The 26643-nt window shown below is 41.8% G+C and overlaps 1 protein-coding gene across 1 annotated transcript in view; it reads left to right on the top strand.

The window, feature by feature from the left end:
• PCNX2 (pecanex 2) overlaps positions 1-26643 on the top strand; it is a 433517-nt gene that overhangs the window by 127661 nt on the left and 279213 nt on the right. The window contains exons 12-13 of the mRNA XM_075203493.1: positions 11192-11224; positions 16708-16879. Coding sequence (XP_075059594.1) covers positions 11192-11224; positions 16708-16879 — 205 coding nt within the window. The remainder of the gene's footprint in view (positions 1-11191; positions 11225-16707; positions 16880-26643) is intronic.

The following is a 26643-nucleotide window of genomic DNA, read 5'->3' as shown; positions in this document are numbered from 1 at the left end:
CACATCAAAACTAGTAATAATCAGGCAGTTTCAGGACTCTCAAAATTGCAATAGCGAGTGGTGTTGAGGAGATGGACAAGCAGTTTTACTGGGAAGCCCCAGCGGTACTGAATGTCTTGATCATAAAGGGCCTTGGTTACCACCTGGAAGGACCTGCGTTTGGCAATTGTGGCTGCGGGGAAAAATCCAGGAAGAACTGGAGTTCTTGTAGAATCGGTGAATTGTCTTCCAGTCTAGCCTCTTGTAAGATACACTCCTTAACATTGAAAAAACTAACTTGCAAGAAGTATCCCGAGGTAAAGCCTCCGGGTCAGACCGTTGTTTAGGGAGTCTATGAATATGGTCAACGGACAGGTCTTGGTCAGATGCTGAGGGGAGTAACTTTTTGAATAAAGTGACTGTAAAAGGTAAGAGCTCAGATGGTGAGACCGTTTCTGGAAATTCACGTATTTTAATATTATTCCATCTAGATCGGTCCTCCATGTCAGTCATCTTGTCTCGCAGTAACTGAATTTCAAAGGCCACTTTTTCATGCTCTGTGATTATATTGTTTTGGGAGAAGACCAGTTCTTCCATTTTATCCTCCAGGTGGCAAGTGCGGCTCCCAAGGTCTGCCACCTCAAGTTTAATTTCTTTAAGTGATGCTCTCATATATGAGTGTAGTTCTGATATGTGTGGCCAACATAGATTGCATGGTTTTAACTGTAGCAGGGCTATCAGGATTCATGTATGTGGGAGAAGCGCCACTCTCTGCAGCCGCAGGCTTGTCCAAACAAGTAGAGACAGGTGACTTGCCTGCCCCTTCGACCCCTTAGATTTCCTAGAAGTAGGGGCTGTAGGAGTCATATTGCCCTAGGTATAGAAACGGTGGTAACAAGAAGGTATATGCTAAGGTCAAGAGCGTAAGAATACAAACTTATGTTAGTTAGTGGACATATTTCCGATACAATGGGCAGCAGAGGTGCGGAGCTCAGGTCAAATCAGTCTATTCTTAGGCAGTAACATCTTCTGCTCTGTATAACAGTTACATGCCGCCACCTAGAATAGAGGTGCAGGGCAAAATAGATGCCAATGGTTGTGTAGATAGAAAAGCCTTAAGCATAGTATTGCAGACTGGTCAGCAGATGGCAACAATGCCTTAGTGGCTGTACTGCAATGGAAGCAAAACACTAACAGGCTACAGCAGCGGTTTCCAAAGTGTGCGCCGCTGCTCCCAGGGGTGCCGCGGCCAGGTAGAGGGCACAAAACAAACAAACAAAAACAACTTAGCAATCCGGCGGTGTCCGGGACCCAGCATCCTCCCTCCTTGCTTCTCACTGAATGTCGGGCGTGACGTCATCATGCTCGACATTCAGTGACAAGCGGCAGGAGAGAGGAGGATGCTTGGTCCCGGGAGCTGCTGGAAGTTCACTTTAAAAGAGAATTACAGCTATCATTTATTGAACAACATTCTCTGAGACTGCATTTATGAATCTACCATTACAAACCGCGGCAGGAGAGAGGAGGATGCTTGGTCCCGGGAGCTGCTGGATTGGTAAGTTTTTTTTTGTGTTTTTTGGTTTGTTTTTCCTCTTTCTGGCCCCCGGGATGCAGAGGGGGCACAGAGTGAGAGGAGGATGCAGAGAGGGCACAGAGTGAGAGAAGGACGCAGAGGGGGTACAGGGTGAGAGGAGGACGCAGAGGGGGCACAGAGTAATAGTTAATAATAAATAATACTGAAGATAGATCCCACACATTGCATTGTCTTGAAAAAGTCTGTAATACAGACAATACGCGCTGAGACACGTCCAGTAGCCCTGTTACCTTCCACTGTTATTGGTGCACTTTAAAAGAGAATTACAACTATCATTTATTGAACAACATTCTCTGAGACCGCATCTATGAATCTACCATTACAAACCGCAGATATGCTGGACAGTCAGGAGAGCCGAGTTGTTTAGGAGAGGAATAACTGCAGCCAGGAGAACGGACAGGATATCTAATTACAGTAAAATGTCCAAGACGGACCTTGAGATACTGTGCCGAGCAAAGAAGTTGGAAATTTCTTACACAACGACAAGGAGTGAAATCAAATAGGCGCTGAGAGCCTGGGATGCACAGTACGGTTCAGCAGATGAGGAAGCTGACAGTGACCTGGAGGAGGCATTAACTTCACACATAGAGGTGCCTGCAGTAACATCCCAGAAGACAGCACCAGTTTCCAGCAACAGTACCCTCCTACAAAGTGAACCAGTGATGCAAGTTCAACAGCGTGATGAGGGTAAATTTTCTGTACTAATGCAGCAACTGGGGTCCCTGGGAGACAAAACAACTGAGGCGGAGCGGTTGCTTATCATCAAGTTGTGAGGCAATCGGTGGGCACGACCTCCTGCAGCAGCCCGTGAACAGTCATCTGCTGCACCCAGATTGGGATCTCTTCACTTTACCAAATTTGATGACACTGTTTGAGATATTAATGGACATTTGCAGGTGTTTGAAATGTCTTTTAGCCTCCATGACTTGCCCAAACAGGAGTGGTTAAAGTATTTGGTTCCCACGCTACAAGGACGTGCAGTGGAAGCTTATTGCGGAGTGGCCCCAGAGGACTGTGCGGACTACGATGTGGTAAAACTGGCCCTCCTTAAGCGCTATGTTATTACCCCAGAGACCTACCAGCAGAAGTTTCGGGACTTGGCTAAAAGCACCCACATCAGCCATGAGGAATTTGCCAAACAGTTGCAGCAGTTGGCAATAAGATGGATTAATGGACCTGACGCCAAGTCCCAGGAAGAATTAGTGGACTTAATTTGCAGAGAACAATTTCACTGCCAGTGCGCGCCGGAGGTGAAGGAGTGGGTATTGGACCGTAGCCCAGCAACCCTGGAAAATGCGGCCCAGCTGGCAGATCAGTATGTGGCAGTGAGGCCACACTGGCAGAAGCGCCAGGTTAACAGCCAACCCCAAAGGACTTTACAATCAGTGGGACACCCCTCTTCTACTCACCCCCAAAAGCAAGTACCTAACCCTTCGGGTACCCCTCGCCAGCCACTGCCCTGCCCTGTCCCTGGGAGTTACCAGAGACCATCGGAGCCCAGGCTGGAGAGAAAGTGCTACCACTGTGGGAAAATCGGTCATTTAAGGACGGTCTGACAGCCACAGCATCCCAGACTCGTGCCACTAATCCAAGTCCTGGGGCCCGGCTGACTTTCTTAACTGGCGATGGTGAGCCATTAGAGACTGCTTCCACCCCTGCCAGCCCAGTGGAGTGTGGCGTGTCTGAAGGTGACTCAGCGGAGAGAGTCACCTGTGTGTTCAAAAGACCACCCAAAAAAATGTGGAGAAACCTGCAGCCGGGCCAAGTGGGACCCCTGCAGGGTGAGTTGCCTCAATCACTGTAGTGAGTCCCCATCTTATTGCTCCTGCTGCAGTATTGCAGGATCGCACTGCCAGCTTTACTGTGGCAAAGGGACTGGAGAAGGAAGTGCCTGTCGCAAGAATGTATCTGGACTGGAGAGATGGCCAGGAGTTGCGAGATGTTGCCGTTATGGATGGTTCTCCCAACTGATGTGATTTTGGGCAACGATGTTGCGGGTGGAATTGTGACCGCATTTCTCAACTCTATTACCCGGAGCCAAGCTGCTAAGCTACAGTCTTCAGGATCTACACCTGCAAAGCCCAGCCCAGAGGAAAAGACCACAGCTGCTAGAAAACTGCCATTACCAGCAACCACAGCTTCAGCCAGCCCAGAGGAAAAGACCACATCCGCTATTTCTTCAGGAAACAGCCAGCCCTTTGCCTCTGAAAAGACTAGGTCCCCTAGCAACGCAGAGGATGTTGTCTCTTGCCAACCTGATCTTGTGGGGGTGTCCGGTGATGCTCCTGTCCCTAGCAATATGCCAGCTCCAGCGGTGAGTACAACTGACCACAGTGACCTCCCTTTGACTGACCCCACTTTGACTGACCCTAGTCACCCCAACATATACCCCCCTGCAGCGTATCCTGACTTAGACGATAGTGAGGGCCGTAGGGAAGAGTTCAGGGCAGCGCAGACCTCTGATCCCTCACTGGAAGGCATGAGGTGCCAGGCTCGCGGCAGCCTTCCAGTCATGGTGGTAGGGATTGTGACCTGGCGTAAAGGGTTGTTGTACTGTGTAGCTAGGAAGGTAGATGGGGATAGACCAGTGTGGGAACAAGTTCAACTGGTTCCACACAGCTTTCGGGCACAACTAATGTCAGTTGCCCATGAAATCCCTATGGCGGGACACCAGGGCAGGGACTGAGCACTGAAGCGCCTGACACAGAACATTTTCTGGCCTGGAAAATCTGATGACGTCCTGGCCTACTGTAAGTTCTGTGATGTGTGTCAGCGTCTCGGGCGCCCCAGTGTTCGTGCTCTCCTCAGGTCCTTGCGAATAATTGGGGAACCTTTTCAGCGAATGGCTGTGGATATAGTAGGTCACCTGCCTGTTCTTATGTCTGACACCTACCCCTTCCCCTGTATTAACGTTTCTGTAGATGAGTTAGGCAGAGTTCAGGGTTAAGTAGAGGACATTTCCAATTTCAGTAAGATTTGGGAAGATAATCTGGATCAAATAGGGCTTGTGTTAGGCAAGATTGGGTGGGCATGTTTGACTGTTAGGGCAGAGAAGTGCCAGATGGGGATGTCAGAGGTACAGTACCTGGGCGATCGTGTGGGGGGAGGTAGGGTTAGGTCAGAACCAGCTAAGGTAGAGACAATCCGAGACTGGCCTCAGCCCACAACCCAGTTACATGTACTGGCATTCTTAATGACTGCAGGGGGCTACAGACGTTCTGTCCCAGGCTTTAGTACTGTAGCGAAGCCCCTGACAGATCTCACTAAGAGGAAACTCCCCAAAGTAGTTGACTGGACACCCGCTTCTGAGCTGGCATTTCAGTCATTAAAGGAAGCCCTGGTTCATGCTCCAATACTGTTGGCGCCCAATTTATGACAAGGACTTTATTGTGCAAACTGGCGCTTCACAGTATGGACTGGGAGCAGTACTTAGCCAGGTGGGGCCAGATGGGCAGAATCACCCTGTGGCCTATTTGAGCAGAAAACTCCTAAATCGGGAGGTGGGGTATGCCACAATTGAGAAGGAATGTTTGGCCATTGTGTGGGCAGTGAAAACACTACAACCTTATTTGTAAGGACGACATTTTACTGTGGTGACTGATCATAATCCTTTAAAGTAGTTTGTTGCGATGGAGCCTTGCACTTCAAATTTTTGACTTTGACATAATTCACAAACAAGGAAAGGCTCACAGCAATGCGGATGGACTGTCTCGGCAGGAAGAGCCAGAACCTCCGGGTCACCTTCGGTAACGCTAAGAGACGTCGGACCAGGAGCCAAATCGTTTGGACATGGCACACTGGTTGCCGCATGGACAAGGGGGGGGGGGATTGTGACTGGATCACTCATAAATAAGTTATGGTATGAATTTATTTAAAAGAAATAGCGCAGGGCGCTTATTTATATAATTGCACATGCACTTATTTTTGATATTGTGTATATTTTGAGATAGGAAATCGTTATTTCTGAGACCAAGGTAAAAAAATGTGTTTTTTCTGTTTAGCCTTTTTAGAGGAAATGCATTATGTCTGATGTATATATCTGATACACTGAGCCTCTGTTTACAAAGCCTTTAGTTTATTGTGATGTGGGGAATTGGCTTGTTTGGGTTGTGTTGTTCTGTGGGAATATGTATTCGGCGACTGTCTGAAGAAGGTATTCATGTCAGACCTTTTGACTTGCTAGTATGTATTCTGCCTCTGAAATAAGACGCAGGATATCACAGCAAGGTTTTTAAAAATTTCATAGCTAAGTGTAAATATTATTGGCTTTGCAATGCATGTAAATCCATGTTTGTGTAAACAGGTTATATCCTGATGCTAAAAATAGCCTGTGTCTAAACTGTATAAAAGGCACTAGCTTGTATTGGAAACTTGATCTTTTGATTTCAACTGAGCTGATCACTGGTACCTTTAACCAGTGAGAGCAAATAAATATCTTGCTTCAAAGACCTGCTTGAAAACATCTTCAATATTGCTGTATTCCTGTGACCTGCAGATTAGACCCTAAATCTAATCCGTTCTCTGGCTGTCTCTGAGGTTTGGACCCAAGCTTCTCCAGTACCACCGCTCTGCCTGCTACCCATGCAGCCCTGGTCAGTGTGAAAGGCCAGGGGGGATCCATCCACAGCTTCCCTGATCCATAGTAATAGGTCAGGAGTGCCAGCCCAGGTACACCAGTAACGGGGTACACTCGCAGCTTTAGTAACCCAGAAAAAACCCGGTACTGGATTCCGGTAAGGAGACCAGTGGTGGCAGCATGTGTAAGCCCCTCCTACTGTGGCAAGAGGGCGCATTTGGGTGAACAAAAGGGAACGGTGGCAAAGTAAGCCCAGCCGGTTCCAGCAACAACAGACGGTGGCACAGGCAGTCCATCCTGTCACACCCCCTAACTGGTAGAGCTGCTTTTGCAAACAAAGGAGAGCAGTCCTTTAATTTGTTATATATTCAGAGAGGTTACGGGACTCCACCGTTAGTTGTAGAAGGGTCTCTCAGCTGTTGGCTACCCGTTTTTGGTGCAGATTGGCACAAATCAAGCTGATGGAAGACGATTCAGATATAGCTAGGACAGAGCTGATATAGGATGCGTCTTACAAGTATGGCTGACAAGCCATGCCCCCTCCTTCCTGTTTCTTGAAAATGTTGTCCTCTGGCTTTTTCATTTCCTTTATTCTGACCTTCCCACTATTATCATCAGATATTTTAACATCCCTACTAATTCCCTTATTGTACTGCTGCCTCTAAAATTTTAACTCTCACATTGCTTTTCCCAATGGGTAACTTTTCTCACCCAGCATCTCTTTGACATCTCTAACTTCTCCAATTCTGTCTTCCCCTTTTGGACCAAAATCTCCTTTTCTTTACACTCTTACAACCTGCCCCCCTGCACCAAAGTCACACACATAGTGTCCCCTCAACAGCATTGACCAATTTTCTTCTCGACCTTCCTTGAACCCTTCCTTACTCCCATTTATTCCCTGTCCTGCCCCAATGCTGGTCACTCCTTGCAATGCTAATCTCTCTGACGCACACATTTTTATCCTCCCCTTTGCTTTTTGACCCTCTGCTCTGGTTTTCGCCTCCATCACTCAACTTAAACTGCCTTCACTAAAGTGACAAATCACTTACTCATAGCTAATTCTAAGTTGACTTTATCCTTCTCATACTCCTTGACCTCTCTGCTGCTTTTGACACAGTCAAACACTCTCTGCTCCTTAGCACCCGTCACTCCCTAGGTCTTCACGAATCTGCTCTCTTCTGGTTTGCCTCTTACCTCTCTGACCACTCCTTTAGTGTATCTGTTTCTGAATCTACCCTCCCCTATTTCTTAATCTCTCTATTGGTGTCCCTTAAATCTAGGTTCTTGTTTCTTTGCTCTTCTTTTACTACACCACCTCTCTTGATTACTTATTCACCTTATTCAATCCTTTGGCCTTCTGTGATAACACACAAATCTATATTACTTCCCTGACCTCTGTACATCTTTCTTATCACGTGTATTTTACTGCATCTCTGCTGTCACCACCTGGATGTCTCAACCCTTCCTAAATATTAACATCTCCATATTCAAGCTCATCATCTTTCACTCTGTCAACATTCTCTCCTGTACACACTCCAGCTGTTTTGGAATCACCCTTGACTCTGCCCTCAGCTTTATTCCTCCTATCCAGTATCTCAATAAGTCCTTCTGTCTCCTCTTTTGCAACATTACTAAAATCCGCCCCTTCCTCTCTCAGGAAGTAACCAAAATCCTGGTCCATATGCTCATATCTCATCTTGACTACTGCAACTTCCTTCTTACTGCCCTTCCTGACTTTCACCTTTCCCCCTTCAATCCATCCAGAATGCTGCAGCTACGCTCATTTTCCTCTCCCGTTGCTCCTCTTCTGCTGCTCATCTCCGTAAATCCCTTTACTATTTATTCTGGAATTCAGTGCAAGCAAATCACAATCACTTACAAAGCCCTCACCGAGACATAGCTCCCTTATATCTCTGACCCTATCTCTGACTTACGCCTCTCTTCACCTCTCATTACTTCCTTCCACCTTCAAAACTCTTTCATGCTGCCCCCCCACCATTGGAACTCCTTACCCTGCCTCACCAGACTCCCCCAACTTACAATCCTTCAAACACTCCGTCAAAAGCCATCTCTCCATGCTCACCTATCCAACCCACTTTTGAACATCTTGTCCACTACCTCCTCTTTCTTTGCTCACCATCTTCATTTTATTCCAGTTGCTCCTACTTTCTCTCATACATCCTTGTCATGTCTTTTGCTACAATCTGTCTGAGTCCCTTATGGTTTTAAGGTTTGTTTTGTTTTTTTACTTTCACTCATTTATGCTACTTAGTTGTATTTGTGATTTTGTTTTATCTTTAAATGTTAATAACTGACTAAATATTGTAATTTGTTTGTAATATTAAAACAAAATATGTTTTTGAGTTGTAGTTAGTGTTTTCTTTTTTAAACTGTTGTTTAAAGGGAGCAGAGCTGGGTGCAAAGTTGGTGGTGGGGTAACCACCATTTCCTACCCACATCTTTAGTTACTTAACTATTTTCTTAATTAGTTGCTTACTTACTAAACTTACATAATGTTCCTTGCTTGTTTTTCTCACCTCCCTCCTCCCCTGTCCCTGTACATGCTCCCATTGCGCCTGATCAGCTCCACTGACTCCATCGTGTACCTACTGTCTTTTTTCTCGCCCTTTAGTATGTAAGCTCTCACGAGCAGGGCCCTCTTCCCTTTTGTCTCAACACTTATTACTGGTATTGTTTGGAGCCTTTTTAGTCTAAGTAGTACTTATTTATTGTTCTGTGCTGTTTATCTTGTTAAGTCTATTGTTTGTAATCTGTGCGGCGCTGTATATAAGCATAATAATGTTATTAATAATAATAATAATAATAATAATAATAATAATAATGTCATTTATACACTGTGGTGCCCCCACACAGAGCTGTAGCTGCTGATGGAGAAGCAGTCAGCAACTTCTTACATGTGAAGCTGCTAGCTGCTGCTCCTCTATGTCAGTGCATACTTGCCAACTTTTCCTCGTTGGCTCCAGGGAAATCCCGGGGAAGGTGGGCGTGCGGGGGCGGGGCTTGATGAATCGCGTCATTTTGGCCCCATTGTCACAATTTTGGCCAATCACAGCAGGGGGCGGGGCTAAGTTGACGTTATATTTGCGTCATTAAGACCCCCTACCACTTATCTATTGCAGGGTTGAGAAACGGGAGGTTGCCCTGCTCTCCTGGGAGCCCAGGTGGTCTCCCAGAAATGCAGGAGTCTCCCAGATATTCCGGGAGAGTAGGCAACTATGCGTTAAAAAAAATCAGCTAATGAATCTCTAGAGACTGACGAGTCTTTTACATTTCTGTCTCCTTTACTGAAGTCATGTTGTTTTACCTGTCAGTCTTTGATTAAATCTTGGTCTCAATGAAAATGGCCACCTCCATAGGCATCAATACATGGACATAAGACACAATTTCTGAACTGTGTCATCATGCCACAGATGGCAGAGCCAACCATGTCTTATACTGACTCAGCATCAGGGAGAATGCCAGTCTCTTCAGGGAGTGAGGGAGATCGCCCCTATTTCAGGGCGTCTCTCTGACATTCAGGGAGAGTTGGCAAGTATGTGTCATTGTTGCAGTGGGATTGTGCCACACTCCCAGTCTATGGAGCTGAGGATGTCGTCTTCACCTGCTGCCTGCATGTAGCATACAAATATTTTATTTTAACACTGCAATTTAGAGTTGAGCTAGGATATTTCAGACTCCCAAATCTAAATCTGTCCACACATTTTAAATACCACCCACCCCCCTTTCTACAGTGCAGCATGGTTTTGCTAAGGGGAAACATTCTAGCTTCTAGCTGGATTTACACCTACCTCTAAATCAGACCTACAGTCTTCAACATATCTACTATAAAAAGCAGTGTGTGCAAAACAACTCTCCTCTGTAATTACTAACTACTAATCAAACATTACTTGTGCCTCATCACTCGCCATTCATGACAAGTCATTTCTCATAATAGCTATTCACAATAAGTATTACCAGTAAGTGATGTTTGAGCCTAATAAGCTGTGATGTCCAGTCTAATTCTGATGTTTGATTCTGACAAATGATGAGGTCCTAGAATGTACACTGTACCCACCAGCAGTGAACATTGCAACCACCCACTGCACACCATAAAGCTTTTGAAAATTGAAAGCAATATTGTTTCATTACTGAATTATAAGTGTGTTGTCAAACAGCAATTTATATGTGTTTTAAATAGCAAAATTGTTTTCATTATGATATTTAGTAGTGATTCAGGTTCACCTTTTCTCTGTTTAGTGACTGTTACATTTACAGAACTTGGCATTAAAAATTGCTAGCTTCTACTTTTGTTAAGCTTCTCATTCTGTACACTGGATTTCTATTAGACACAGTAATGTTTATAAATACTGGAAACATTTTTTTATGTAAGGTATGAGAGTAGGACATATCTGCATAGTACTTGTGGTGAGAAGCAGTGTTCTCCTTAGAAAATTTGGCCTGCCGGGTGGCATTAAGAAGCAGCCGGGTGGGGGCAGTGTAATATTTTGCAATAATAATGAAAAATGTTGGAGATTTTTGCCCACACCTGCCAGGACTAATCATACCTGTGGTATAACACATTATGCTGGTTGTAGTGCTCACATAGTGCATGTTATAGGAAAAACAATGGTTTATTATATTACAATAGGACTCTGTTGGGCTCTAAGAGCCGGGTGGCAAGTAAAAACAGCTTGGTGGAGCACCCGGGAAGTAGGTCCTAGGGAGAACACTGGAGAATCCACCATCATTAAAGCCAATATCATGCTGGCTTGCATTACTAACTATGTAAACTACCATTCAGAGACAATATAAAGATAGTAATGTGAAATAATTACAATTTATACATTTTATTTAAATACAATAATTAAAATCTGTTCATAAAAATATATATAAATTGTTACTATTGTTCACATTCAGGCCTTCTCTTTTCAGCCGGGTTTATTTTTCATTAAAATATGCATTTTAATATTATGTCATTGCTGCTTAGAAATATTAGCCCTATATACAGATTGTACTTTATTCAATCATTTTCTTTATTTTAGAGTGTGCAGCCGGATCCTGCATCACCAGTTCATGTAAGTTAAACTATATATACAGGACAGCTAATTTAAATATCACATTTAATGGTGCTACAATATAAATTGAGATATATTGCACATAAGAGATAAGGTTCTTAAAAGTACTATGGAGTAGTAGTCTTATTTAGACATAGTCCTCATAGTTAATCAGACATGTTGTTTTCACAAAATATGTTCAGTTTTAGTGTTTTCATTCAATGAAGTTCAGATTTCATATAATGAGAGAGAAAAAGAGAGACAAAAAAGTCCCATAGTGCATTATCTTTTTAAACATATATTTATTTTACATCATCATTAAAATATATTTAAATGAAAAAGTAATATAAAAAGTAATATTTTCCTTTTTAACGTGTGTCCTGAAAGAATAAGAAATGGCTGCTCACTAGAGATGACTGATGGTCTGCATATATAATATATGGGTCTTGAAAAACGGGTCTCCTTACACTAAGAGCCTCCTTCAATGGTGTCACAAACAGAACTCAGGTTTCAGGGTCCACACTACACCGTACCGATTCTATCTCTATTTAACTTTTTTTGTTTTTTGTGTATCAACTCTTTTGTATTTTTGTCGATCTTCAAAATAATCCTTTCCTCATGTTCTTTATAGTCTTCCAAATCCATAAAGGGATTGATCAATATTTGTAGATTATTTATATTTTCTTCCAATTGTTTGAGGTCATTATTTCTTTCTTTTAGTATTAAGGTGTTAGAGCAATACCAGGCAGAACATATCATCCCCAAAGGTTTAAGGGTGGAAAAAACTTCACCCTAAAACATGGTATATAGCACATAGAGGATTGATGTATTGTGGACCTTTAGTCCATGAAACAGGGATCCTGGAATAATGGGGTAGTAGCCAACTCTGAGGCAGGTCCCTTTTGTTTCTATAGCAATCACTGTAACCATGGTACCTATGAAAAGTGCTGGGGAAGGGGTCAAATACCATCTGTTTTTCCTGGAATTGTGTATTAAAAACTATGAGTGCAGCTTTGATCAGCCTAGGGTCTAGTGACTTTGGTTAGTGAAAACTGGGTTTCCAAAACTCTTGAGGGTAAATTTATCAAGCTGCAGGTTTAAAAAAGTGGAGCTGTTGCCTATAACAACTAATCAGATTCTATCTGTCATTTTGTAGAATGTACTAAATAAATGATAACTAGAACCTGATTGGTTGCTATAGGCAACATCTCTTTTTCAAACTCGCAGCTTGATAAATTTACCCATTGGCAGTGTCGGACTGGAATATGAAGGGCCCATCGGGGAATGTCATAGTAGGGGCTCACCAGAGGGGTTGTTAGGGGCCAGCCACCTGAGTGTGTGACTAGAGGGGGCATTGTCAGCCCACTGAGAACATGGCTAGTGCCTTATTGTAGCATATAAAAATGCAGTATATGAAAAAAGTGCACAGTCTGGGCCCCAGCCTCTAGATTGGTACAAAGAGGAATAGTCACCCAAAATCAGCACTGTCCCACGAGAATCAGAACAGTTGGCAGCTATCCTGCTCTCTCCTACCTGTTCTTTCAGCTTTCACTTCCTGGTGTCTTAGGCTCATTAGTTGCTTGTCTCAATCCTGGAATGTTGGGCTCCTGTTTGGGAAAAAAGGATAGCTAAAAGAAATATGAAGACACGAGCCATGAGTGAAAACTCTAGCCCCACCTTTCCAACCAGCCCAGATGTTAAATCAATAGTAACGTACAGTCATACACTAATACATTTCTCATATACACGGACACACACTAATCTGGATTTTTCTATATACTGAGTGCACAGACACACACTAATACATTTCTCATGCACACTGACACATCCTAATGCATTTCTCATGCACACTGACTAACACCACTTCTCTCATACACACATTTGTCATACACACTGACTTATGCACTCTGATACGCACAAACTGACTTACATCATCAATTTATATAGTAGCACCAATTTTGCTGCACTGTACAGCGAATATTTTGTCATTCACATCCGTCCTGCCCTGATATTTGCCGATATTTGCCCTAGTGAAAGGGGACGGGGTCATTGGGGCCCACCGGGTATCTCCCTGGGACCCCGCTGGGCCAGTCCAACACTGCCCCTTTGTGTACTGGACTAGAGACTTTCTGACTAGCCATTATACATTCATGTGAGAGGGGGTGATTTTGTCTGACTTTAAACATTAGAGGCTGATTGTTTATGTTAAGTGTGGTTCAAATGTATAAAATTTGATTTTAAATAATACAATTATATTGTCTCTAAATTCTTAATTTAAGAAAAGAGCAGAAAATTAAATGGACATTTTAATTAAAATCACTTTTATGGTGCTGATAAACTGGGCTGCTAAGGATGTGTGCAGCCCCACAAGGAAGGATTTTCTTTTGAAAACATAAAATTACATGGTAAGTTGCATCATTATTGATGTCACTAATTACTGATTTGCCCAATCCCATACTTCTATATTTGCCAACACTCCAGATTTGAAACCGGGACACATTAGCCAATGCTCTTTTTACAATAGAACACATTACTCTTAAGTGATGATATTAGGGCATGTGACTATACACTACTCATGTCAGCCAAAGGCACAGAGCTAAAATATGAGAGCCCACATGTCACCTAAAGGACATTGCTCATTCAGTGCCAGAGACACATTGCTGAAATGGGGACAGCCAATCTGAAGCAGCACCAAATGACTGTTCCAAACTCATCCAAGACTTTATTTGATTGTATGAGTAAACAAAGGCATCAATTTAAAGATAGCAAGAAAAGGACAAAGAAAAACCTGACTTTCATTTTCTTGCTTTAAAGTCCACACTGTCCGTCCATTTTATCATCTCCACCTTTATGTTGCTGTCATTTATCGCCCCCCAGGTCCAGTTTACCAATTCCTTGACAACCTTGTGATCTGGCTCACTTATTTCCTATTCTTTAACCTGCATACTCTCAAACTAGGCGATTTCAACATTCCCATTGATAATCCCACTGTCTCTTCTGCCACTAAACTTCTTTCACTTACCCCCTCCTTTGGTCTCTCCCAGTGGACCACATCATCTCCCACCCACTGTGATGGACACTCCATTGACTTTGTCTTCTCCCACTACTGCTCCATCTCTAGTTTTACCAACTTATCATTCCCACTCTCCAACCACAACCTCCTTTCCTTCAGCCTCACCTTACCTCATCGCCTCTCCCCTGCACCCAAATCCACACATACACAACAACACCTAAGTATTCTTAACCCAATCAACTTCTCATTTTCAGTAAAACAACTATTTTCTCCTATGTTTGCATTGTCCTGTCCTAATCAGGCCGCCTCATTCTACAACAAAATACTCCCTTCAGCCCTAGACAATGCAACTCCAGCTACTCCATTCAGTCTACAACAAACCAAAGCACAACCATGGCACACCAAACAGACACGCTACCTGTAAAGTGCTCCCACACATCACAGTGCCACTGGAAGATATCTCATTCCTATTCAGATTTTCCCCACTATAAAGTCATCCTTTCATCTTACAGCACTGCCCATTCAATTGTCAAACAAGCATTGTTCAAATCTCTAATATCCACTCAGTCTTCTAACTCACGTCGCCCTTTTTTGCCAGCTTCAATTCACTTCTCTGCCCACCTGCACCTCCCCCCGTTCCTCCCACACAACCCATGATTTTACCAACTACCTCTAGACAATATCGACACAATTAGACAAGAAAATTCCTCATGCCAAATTCCGCACACACTCCACCCCCTCTACCCACCTTTACCTACACTCCCCAATCCACCCTTACTTCATTCTACACTCATCTCAACATCTCACCCTATTCCCTCCTAACTTCTCTGCTCTCTCTGCTGCACTGCATGCCCACCTCTAGCTCACCTCCTCAGCATGTCTCTCCACTGGCACATTTCCATTCTCCTTTAAACATGCACTCATCTCACAAATACTAAAGAAACCATCTCTTTATCCAGCCTCTCCAACTACCGACTTTTTTCTCTCCTCGCCTTTGCCTCCAAACTACTTGAGCGATTTTTATTCAAATGCCTGTTTCGCTTTCTCTCCTCTCACTCCATTCTCGACTCTCTGCATTCAGGCATTTGTCCCCAATTTTCCACTGAAAACTGCTCTCACCAAATTGATTGATTATCTACTTACTGCAAAGTCTAAGGGTCGTTTCTCTATACTTATTCCTATTCTTATTCTTTCTGGACCTCTCTGCAGCTTTTGACACTGTTGATCACCCTCTTCCCCTAAACACACTTTACTCTATTAGCCTTTGTGACACAGTTCTTTCCTGTTCATTTCCTACCTGTCAAACCACTCCTTTAGTGTTTCTACCTCTGGCACATCCTCCCCTCCACTCCCACTATATTTTTGGGTCCCACAAGGCTCTGTTCTTGGCCCTTTAGTTTTTTCATAGTACACCTATTCTCTTGAGGCATTAATTCACTTAATCGGCCTCTAGTATCACCTCTATTATGATGACACCCAAATCTATATCTCTTCCTTTGACTTCTCGCTTCCTCTACTATCTTGTGTAACCAACTGTCTTTCAGTTATGTCCACATGAATTGCCCAATGCTACCTAAAGCTCAACATGTCCAAAATAGAGCTTCTTATCTTCCCTCCTGCCAGAATCAATACCCCCCTCAAATCTCCTTCACTGACATTACCACTACAATTCCCTCAGTGTCCCAAGCCCGCTGCATTGGTGTCATACTTAAGTTTGCACTTGATTCGCCCTCTGCTTTGTTCCTCACATCCAGACTCTCATTGTCAGAATGCGCCTTTTTCTTACTCAACATGCTACCAAAACACTTATCCATTCTCTCATCATCTCCTGGCTTGACTACTGCAACCTCCTGCTATCTGGCATTCCCAACACCATATATCCACACTTCAATGCATTCTAAATGCTGCTGCAAGACTGATCTCCATATCTTTCCCCCACTGAATTCTGAATGTGAATGCCTCTTCTGTTTGCTGGTAACATTTTAATTTCCTTCCATTCACTGAATATATTGTGCACTGGGTAATAGGGGCTGTGTTGGATATTGTGCAGTGGTCACCAGGGGCATAACTATATATTGTACACTGACCAACAATGAAAGGACTCTCTATTGTACAATTACCAATATAATTATCTATATATTGTGCAATGGCTGCAAAGAACTATGATGTGTATGTCAGCCTGGCCAATAGGCAACTTACTCTATAATGTACTTGGATTCAGTGGAATTGAGCTGATTACTCAACTACAATGATTGTATCTGGCAGTGGAAAATATATATTATAATACATTTCTTCTTGTTTCAAAATATTTTCCTATAGTTTCATTTATAAATTATTTTTGCATATTTTGTTATTTTTTGTTTGCATACTAGCATATTCTATTGTATAATATTCTTTAAATATATTTAATTTTTCTTCACAAATAAATCCTTAAAGCCTGAAAACTTTTCTTTAAATTGCATTCTTACTAATACATGTTTTCTTTTTGCAGGGACACAACCAAATAATTAAATACAGCAGACCAGTTTATTTTTGTATTTTATGTGGACTTATTTTGTTAATGGATGCTGGATCTAAAGACACAACTCTGCAATTGCCCACATTGTATGGATTTCGTTTATTTTCTCCAGAATGTTTCCAAACTTTAAGAGATCAAATTATAGGTGAGTCTATATTATTTTATGTATTGAATGTTAAATTAAGAATTTTGTTTTGTTTCAGTGAGACTGTCTGAGTTTCAGTTGGCAAGAGGACATCCAAAATGAAATGGCAGAAAGACAGTCAGTAGCGCGGGACAATACAGATGGCAAGAGATCAGGATAGGATAGATAAATTTGGGTATCATCCAAATAGAGATGATATTGAAATCCAAAGAAGCTTATTCATTTTCCAAGAGAACTGGTATAGATAAAAAACAGCAGAGGACCTAGTACTGAGCCTTGTGGTACTCCCACTGATAAAGGAAGCAGAGCAGAGATGTATCCAGAGAAATTAACACAGATAGAGCAATTAGAAAGGTAGGATGAGAACCAGGATAGGACAGTGTCTTGAAGACCTAGGGATTGTAGCAATCGTATGAGAAGAGAGTGGTCAACAGTGTTGAATGCTGTAGAGAGACCCAGAAAAATTAGAAGAGCATAATGGCCTTTGTTTTTTAGCAGTGATCAAATCAATGACAACCTTATTCAATGCAGTCTCTGTGAAGTGTTGAGATCGAAACCCTGACTGAAGAGGATCCAATAGGTTGTTTGCCAAAAAGAAGCATATGAAGCGAGTGTAGGAAAGTCTCTCTAGAAGCTTGGAAGGGTATGGATGCTGAGAGATGGGATGGTAATTTGAAAGAGAGTTTGGGTCACAATTTTGTTTTTTCATAATATTTGTAATCACTGCATCCTTGTAAATTGATGGGAGGATACCAGTAGAGAGAGAGAGATTAAAGATTTTAGTTAGAGGTGGAATGAGCACAGCAGACAGGAATCTTATCAATGTGTAAGGATATAGGATCAAGATGACAGGAGGTAGAGTAGGAAGATAAGAAGTGAGTAGATACTTCATCTTCATTTGTGAGATCAACATTAGTGCTTTACAGTATATTGCTCCATTTATTTCTATGTGTCACTTCACTAGGTTAACTATTTAGCAGGCTGTTTTAAAAATAATTATTCTTAAAGTGACCTGTTAATGTAGCATAGTTAATGCAGCAGCAAACCAAAAGTTAAGCAAACACTATTTAAAATAAATGAGTGATACTCTGGAAAAAAGTAATCAAAGAACAAAACTGTTCCAGTCAACATGATTACTAGTTGTACTGTTATTTAACTAATTGATGACTAAGTTTAATATCTTCTCACATTATATTAAACAATATTGTGTGTGTGTCAGTGGCAAAGCAAAACATCATTGCTGAAGACAGTTGTTGATTTCAGTTCAGTTAAAATTGATTAAATAAATATTGTGTCAGAGCAAGCCACAAAACAGTGGGTGGGAGAACAGAACAACATATAGACATATGGCTCTAGCAGAGCACGCACAGAACAAGCAAGCGCAAGATAAATTTATAATACTTTGAGAAAACAGAAAAATAATCAGAGAGCAAATAAAATAAACGTTAAACAATATTGTGTGGCAGTGGCTGATTTGCACCTCCTTGTAGGTTCAGCTGTTATGGTGGCAGCTCAAATGAGAATATTGTAATTTTGATATGTATTTTGCTGATATTGTAGTACACGGCTTTTCTGCTGTTGTCAGTTTTAGAATGTGTGTAAGAAGAAAATCTCAGGCAGAGCCCCTCCATAAAATCCTTGATGATCTCATCCAAACAACGGCTTTTAAAAGCATTAGGCGAAAACATGATATGAGTGATTGTGATGAATTTCTCTAACATCTTACTACAGTATAAGGTCTGTCACCTTCAAAACAGGCACATTATAAAGTCGGAAGAAGAACTCAGAAGCTGAAGAAGAACAAATTAGGTCTCACCATAATCCTGGGCTCTATGACTTTTAAGATCGATATTTCAGAGGCTGATACAGCAATAGCAGTAGTAGTGTCTCAAGTATCATTATCCTCAGCAGCACCTTAAGTATCATCATCATTAAACATTCAGTATAGTACTAGTAGAACACAATAACGAGTCATACACTAGCAAGCTACTTTATGTATTGCTGGCTTCATGAAGAAGCATACTCCTGTCAATCTGTTGGAAAAACTCAGGATTGTCATAGGAAGATGGCTGACCTCTTTTGGACTCTGCTCAGGATTCCTAATTTTTGATAACAAAACTAATAGTGTCTGTGCTCGAGTTTCATAACATACGATGGATGCATTGCACACAATAAATATGATGGCCCAGAGACCCTAGCTGGGGTCCATAAAATTGCTGGCCACTTTTGGTGTTTGCACGCAGCAGCTGCACACAGATATAATCGGTCATGCCAACAACTGAAAAGTGCCGTTCATCTTTGTATACGCTGCAGCAACTTGAGGTAAAGCATCATATACTTACTTCGGCATACTGGAGAATAATTTCCATTTTTTGCAACCCTTTTAAAATAGTCAAGTCATGCTACTCATTAAACTAGAAAAGCAGTCTATGAAAAAAGGAGTCTATGAAAACAAGTTCATTATTTGCTTTGCCAGGATCCTAGGGTTTGTAGCATATTGAAATTTGATCACTAACTTTTAGCAGCCATGTTTGATCGTAGGTTTATGGCATATGAAATGTTTATGCTTCTTGAGAGCAAGTTGTTAGCTCAAGTGGCTCCTGTGGCTTCTCCTGTATTCTGCTGCTTCTGCCAAAAAAAACATGACTTAATATATGAAGAATATTAATATATGAACACTGATGTTGCCAATTATTATGATGTCTAGTCAAGCTTAAAATAAATGCCCATGTATCTTGCCATTAAGACAACATTGTAAGTGATTGTAACAGGAGCCTACTTTCCAAAACTGTTGAAAAACTTGTATTTATCAAAGTGAACTATTTGAAGAATATAGTTGTAAAAAGAGAATGACATAGAAGGCTTGGTTCATTACGGAACGTAAATGCCGATACATGCTGTATTTTCCGTAAAATTGTACTGTGCATGCTTAGAAAAGGACTATACACCAGTGAACGCAACGTCATCCAATTCATCTTCAAGCGCAAGGGACTTTTCTGACAGCTAACAATTTCAAGGGCAGAACGGGAGAGGGAAGGGACGTATACACGTAGTCAGTGTGCAGTAGGGGCGTTCCCTCAGGTACGGGATTTTCAGCCATATCACTTGCACCAGCTACAAGTCTGGTGTAAGTGCAACTGTAAAAATGCATTTTATTTACAGTACATATTTATAACATCCTGATAAATTTACTTCATGATAAAAAAAAAAAAAAACAACACTTTTTTTTTAATATTATTTCATTAATGACTTTATTATTAACAGGTGTTAATGTAGTAAAAAAGTTTTTAATCTGTGCATTCTGATGTAACTTTATATATACATGCGTATTGTGCAATGTGTTATATCTGTCTGCATATTGCAAGTGCCTTATAGGCAGAACATACTTACACCCATATTCAACTAGAAAAGTTTCTTGAGATCCTCTCTCTGTTGAATACATGGATAACTGTGTGCATTTTTTGTCCGTTTTTAAAAATGCGTTCACTTTGCGTTCCTTAACGAATCAAGCCCAAAATTTGAACTGTTGATTTCTGTGGACACAAGCTTACAGTGGGTGATGATCTTTGAACATTTGTGCTCACATTAAGGATGAGAGTGATAAATTGATGGAAGATGCCCACTTTGTGCCTGAAGACTAACCATGAACCAAAATACATAATCTTGTTCTGTGGGTTCCTTAATAAACCAAAAGTGACATTCCCTTTCACTTGTGTGTTAAAATATTCGCATGTCCTGTTTAATTTACATCATTAGAGTGGTTTTGGGCGGCGAGGAATGCCATCTTTTTGTACTATTAAGAAAAACTGGGCCTAGTATTGTTTCATACCAGTGGGGGAATGCTTACAATGAGTGATAATCGAGGTCCAGACCACATGTTTTATGGAGTTGTCTTGATGGTGCTGCTGCAGCTAGTGGTGGTGTACAGGAAACGTTTTTTTTTTTTTTCATTTTGTGGCGGCCCGAACAAACCAAGCACGTCAGTCGTGACAATCCTGTGACTAAATTGAACAACATAAGAATCAATTGAAGCACCCAAGGACAAGTCAACTATAGTTACTTATTGGATGTAGGTAACATTTTCAGCCAGTCAGCTTGCTGCAGCCTTCGCCAATCATGCTCAGAGTCACAATATTGATACTTAAGAGGTGTAAATGAATGTATATTTTATATATATTAACGAAGGTACAAAAACATTTCAAAATTACAAGATTTTATTACTTTTTTTTTAAACAATGTTTCACCAAATTTACATTTGTGGTTGATATTTCAAAACCAAAATGCCAGACTGGTTTTGCTAAAACCAAATCTAACACCAAAAATAAAACCAAAACACAGTGTTGTTTGCTCATCTCTATTATCAAATTCTAAGTTGAATTCAGAGTTGAATAAATATATGACATAACTGGAGTATTTATACTTAACTAAATATGCCCATCATGTTCTCTTTCACTCCTCTACAGCAGGTTAAAAGGGAGGTACCTCTCTAACTAAATAGGCAGACTGCAGTGTTTGACTGCTTAGCAAACTTAATTTGTAGGAATGCATTATGTGGATTAGCAATTTCATATATCTGGGCAGGGCCAGTAATGTCACTGCAACTGAAATCCCTGCAAAATCAGCTTTACTATTTTCATGATACTATGAGGGGAGGGAGTTAGCTGTCTATAATGAACTGGGTTTGTACAATTTCAAATTTTGAACAGAACTGCTGTGGAAATTCAGATACACACTGAAAATGTATTTCACTTTCATGGTTCATATCCTGGGGCGTAACTAGAAATGTGTGGATTCCATAGCAAAACTGCAATAAGCCCCTCTACACTCCATTTTAAAGCCACCACAATTGTCTGCTCCATCTCGAGTCCGTATTCAATAAGGTAGAGTACTAATTACATTAGTAGCAATCTGAAACATTGGTTGGTATTATCTACTATATAAATGCCTAGTGGCGTGTGTGGAAAAAAACCCAAACCAAGCTGCAGCGCCACCTGCTGGGCAGAGTTATACACTGACCTATATATTTCTTGAAGGAGAAGTGACAGTTGGGAGTGGTTGGTGGTTGCCGGGGGTGACAGTGGGGAGTTTTTAACACCTTAAGTAGCTTGATGAAGGATGTGGTGATGAAGATGAAGGATGAGGTGATGGAGAAAAATGAGGAGGTGGTGACATGTGGACAAACCCACGTTAAAAAAGGGCACTTGCGTCGGGAAGTAATGCTCTTCCCCTGAGGAGGCCTGGGCTAGGCCCAAATGCATGACAAGAACCTTTTTAACACCTTAAGTAGCTTGATTTGACTAGAATGCATGAGTATTATGCAAGGGTTAACTTGTATACAATATGCAGTAATTATTATTTTCCAAATCATATAAATGCCTGAATAAATTTGTTCTGAAACCATATTAAGCTATACTTTAAGGCCTATTTTTTTCCTCTTGGATAGTACCCCACTGCTGCTGAGCCCCATAGCAGTAACATATTGTGCTATACCTTGTTCATATCTGAACATTTCAGTTATGGCATTTAGTGGTCTTTAAATTACGTCTTATAAACCTGGAAGCAAATCCTGGTGATGATGTCTTTAGTATTCTAACTAGAGATGCTCACTGACCCACATGTTTTGGTTTTGGTTTTGTTTTTGGATCTGGATTACCGTCGTGTTTTGGTTTTGCCAAACCGCCCTTGCGTGTTTTGGTTTTGGATTTGGTTTTGTTTTGCAATTTTGTTTAAAAATCAGTGTTTTTGGGCATAAAATAACTGAATTTAGTGCTTCACTTGTTTCTTGGATAAGTAATGTAATTGTAAAGCTATATAATTATGAAAAAAACAGTTTAATTCCTGGTAGGCCGTCATTAATTCTACACACAAACCAGATTGTCTCCCTCTCCATCTATGCATATTGGCAATGCAGCCATCGTCTTTGGGTGTATATTACACCCTACACTTATAGTTAAATATGTAAAGAAATGGACGAAGGCAGGTTGGTTTCTGTCTCTCTAGGCCCCCCTCCACTTGTAGAAAAGAGTAAAAAATTCAGCCGTTATAGACTGTACAATATAAATTGAAATGGACAAAGGCAGTTTGGTTTCTGTCTCTATAGGCCCCCCTCCACTTGTAGAAAATACTAAAAAATTCAGCTGTTATAGACTGTACAATATTAATTGAAATGGATAAAGCCAGTTTGAGGTCAGTCTGTGTATGACACCCCACTCTTAATGAAAAATTGCCAAAACAGCAGCCTTTCAAGACGGTGCGTGATATAGAACTGCCCCAAGTCCCTTTCCTCTTTGGGGGTAGATTGCACCATACAATTAAATAGAAAGTTTCAAAAAGATGTTATCTTCATCCTCACCCTCATCAGTGTGTACGTCATCATCACAGACTATCAATTTATCGCCGCTTGAATCCGCCATTAGAGAACAGTCAGTGCTTGGATGTCTTTGATGGTGAAGGCCTTCCTCGTGGAAGATGTAGTTCATTTTTATAAACATCATTTTCTCCACATTTTTTGGAAGTAACCTTCTACGGCGATCACTGACTAAGTTCCCGGCTGTACTGGATACTCGTTCAGAGTCAACACTGGAGGGTGGGCAGCTTAGGTATTGCAAAGCAAGTTTGTACATGGGTTTTCAAATGGCCTGCTTTTCTTCCCAGTAAGGAAAGGGACTGTCTGACATTTCCATATCAATTACCTCTTGAAAATAATCATCTTCCATCCTTTGCATGTTAATACTCTTATTGGATGGAGTTATGGGCAAGGTCACACATTTTTGGGAAAAATCCTTCAAACCAGCCCAGATGTTAAACTGTTCTGGTCTGCCCCCTGCATCTTCCCTGCTTCATTTTGGGAAATTGAATTTTTTACGAGCAGCAGCTGCTTGAGAAACTGAAGGAGGACACGTCGTCAAGCCAAGGCCCAGTTCAGCGGACAACTTGCTGAGCAATAGCTCCTTGCAAAAGTTCACATCTAGCTCATTTTGAAGCAAAGACTCAATGTAGGTCTTAAACCTTGGATCAAGCACAGTGGCCAAAACGTACTGATCCAAGTTCAAAATCTTAATAACTCGAGGATCATTGTGAAGCGAATTAAGTACTTGATCTACAAGGCCAGCATACTTTGCGGAATTGCTTGCTTTCATCTCCTCCTTCAGTTTCTCAAGCTGCTTTTCCAATAGTCTAATTAAAGGAATGACTTGGCTCAAGCTAGCAGAGTCTGCACTCACTTCACACGTCACAACTTCAAATGGTTTCAGCACCTTGCACAGCACTGAAAGGATTCCCCACTGGGCAAGAGTGAAATACATCCCCCTTCCTTTCCCAGTGTCATGGCTTGTGCAATACACTTGGATTGCTTTGCGCTGTTCCTCCATCCTCTGAAGCATGTACAGGGTGGAATTCCACCTAGTTACCACCTCTTGCTTAAGTTGGTGGCAGGGCAAGTTAAACTGTTCTTGGAGCTGCTGCAATCTCCTACATGCTGTGGCAGAATGCCTGAAATGGCCTGAAATTTTACGGGCCACCGAAAGCATCTCCTGCACCTCACAGTTATTTCTAACAAAGCTCTGCACCACCAAGTTGGTGGTGTGAGCAAAACAGGGAATGTGATGGAATTCACCCAGCTGTAATGCTTGCACTATATTGTTGGCGTTATCAGAAATGACATATCCTGGGGAGAGTCCAAGTGGTATAAGCCATGTGGCAGCACAGTGGCGTAGTGGTTAGCAATTCTGCCTCCCAGCACTGGGGTCATGAGTTCAATTCCCGACCATGGCCTTATCTGTGTGGAGTTTGTATGTTCTCCATGTGTTTGCGTGGGTTTCCTCCGGGTCCTCCGGTTTCCTCCCACACTCCAAAAACATACTGGTAGGTTAATTAGCTGCTATCAAAATTAACCCTAGTCTCTCCCTCTTTGTATGTCTCCCTGTCTGTCTGTGTGTGAGTGTGTGTCTATATTAGGGAATTTAGACTGTAAGCTCCAATGGGGCAGGGACTGTTGTGAATGAGTTCTCTGTACAGCGCTGCATAATTAGTGGCGCTATATAAATAAATGATGATGATGTATCAATCACATAACTTAGTTTGCGTAACAAATTGTCAGCTGTATGCCTGTTAGTGAAGCCTGTGATACAAAGAGTGGCCTGCCTGCGACAAATGTTACGTAGTGGTGTACATGCTGCTGCTGTTCCTGCAGATGAAGGCGAATGACCAACCCAGTGGGCTGTCACAGTCATATAGTCTTTGGTTTGCCCACTTCCACTTCTCCACATATCTGTGGTTAAGAGGACATTGGGCAGAATGGCATTTTTCAGCGCAATCTCTACATTTGTACACACTTTTTGGTATAGTTGTGAAATAGCTTTATTAACTGTGAAAAACCAGCTGCGTTTATTTTGGATATTAAACGCAGATCTAACACTAACATTGCAGCCATAGCGTCTGTGATTCGCTTGGCGGCTGGGTGACTGCTGTCATTGTTATGTATTTGCCCTTAGATTTGCCCTCATTCAAGATGGCCGTGATTGCCTCATGAAGTTTCCATCTTGGATCTCTGTTATGATCGTGCCCTTACAATAGCCCTTATCCAAAATGGCCGGGACTGTCTCATGAAGATTCCATCTTGGATCCCATTTCCTGGTTGGGCCTAGAAAAGGCACTTCCTGTTATGAAGCCTTTGCACGAGTATTGTGTTTGTATCTGAACCAGATGCTTCCACAGAACCTTGCTTCCTTGTGATTTGGACTACCAGTACTTGATACTTATACCAGACCTTTATCCTCTTGTTATTTTGGACTTTATTTGTTGGACACTGGAGATTTATTTATATACCAAAATAAATCCTGTTGAATTAAGAAATACCTGGCTATTGGGTTCCGTTTGTGATACCAGAAGTGTGACAGTCATATTTGCTTCCCCTAGCAAATGATTGTTTCACAGTTAATTGTTGAAATGTAGTACTGCTCTTTTTCTTGGCCTTCCTCTGGGCTGACGATTTGCCCCATCAGCAGCAACAGCAGCAGCAGTGGGACTAACGCTTTCTTCAGAGGAATCAATTCTAGTACAGGAGTCATCAAGCCTTACTAAGTGGGATGCAGTGCTAACTCCGAGCGTTACTAAGGATATTAATGAGGATGGTGTTGTGGGTGTATTTTGTAGCCGTTGGGATGTCGGTGAGCGAAGGGTCCTAGCTGATAATGGAGTGATTGTAATTTTTTTGGAAGAACTTTCAGCTTTTCCCAACACTTTGCCATGAACTCTCGTCAAATGGCGTAACATAGACGAGGTTCCAAGGTGGTTAAGGTCCCTCCCTCGACTGACTGTGGTTTGACATACACTACAAATGGCTATACAATTGTTGTCTGGATTTGGGTAGAAATAAATCCACACATAAGAAGTGGATTTTTTTGTTTTATGCCCAGGCATGATAATGGCCTTTTTCTTGTCACGTGCCAGAACTGCTGCCACTGGTGCAGTACTTACACAAACAACCTCATCCTCATCAACATCCTCATTAGCGCCCTCGTAGCCTACACAAATCTCCCCCTCATCCTCTTCTAATTCCAAAGTGGCATCTTCAATTTGTGTATCACCGGCTACACTCGGGCTGTTCTGGCACACATCAGCAGAACTGCTGAAAGGGCCCTTCTTTATGGGTACACTAACAGATTGACCGTACAAGAAGAAGGCTCAGTAACATTTTTTGATCTGGCACTAATAGAGAAAGGCGAAGGCCTCATTCTTTCTTTGCCACTGCGTGTGTAGAATGG

Source organism: Mixophyes fleayi, chromosome 3, assembly GCF_038048845.1.
Source record: "Mixophyes fleayi isolate aMixFle1 chromosome 3, aMixFle1.hap1, whole genome shotgun sequence".
Classification (NCBI taxonomy): Eukaryota; Metazoa; Chordata; class Amphibia; order Anura; family Limnodynastidae; genus Mixophyes; species Mixophyes fleayi.
The sequence above is the reverse complement of the archived record's forward strand: the minus strand, read 5'-3'. Positions and strand labels throughout refer to the sequence as shown.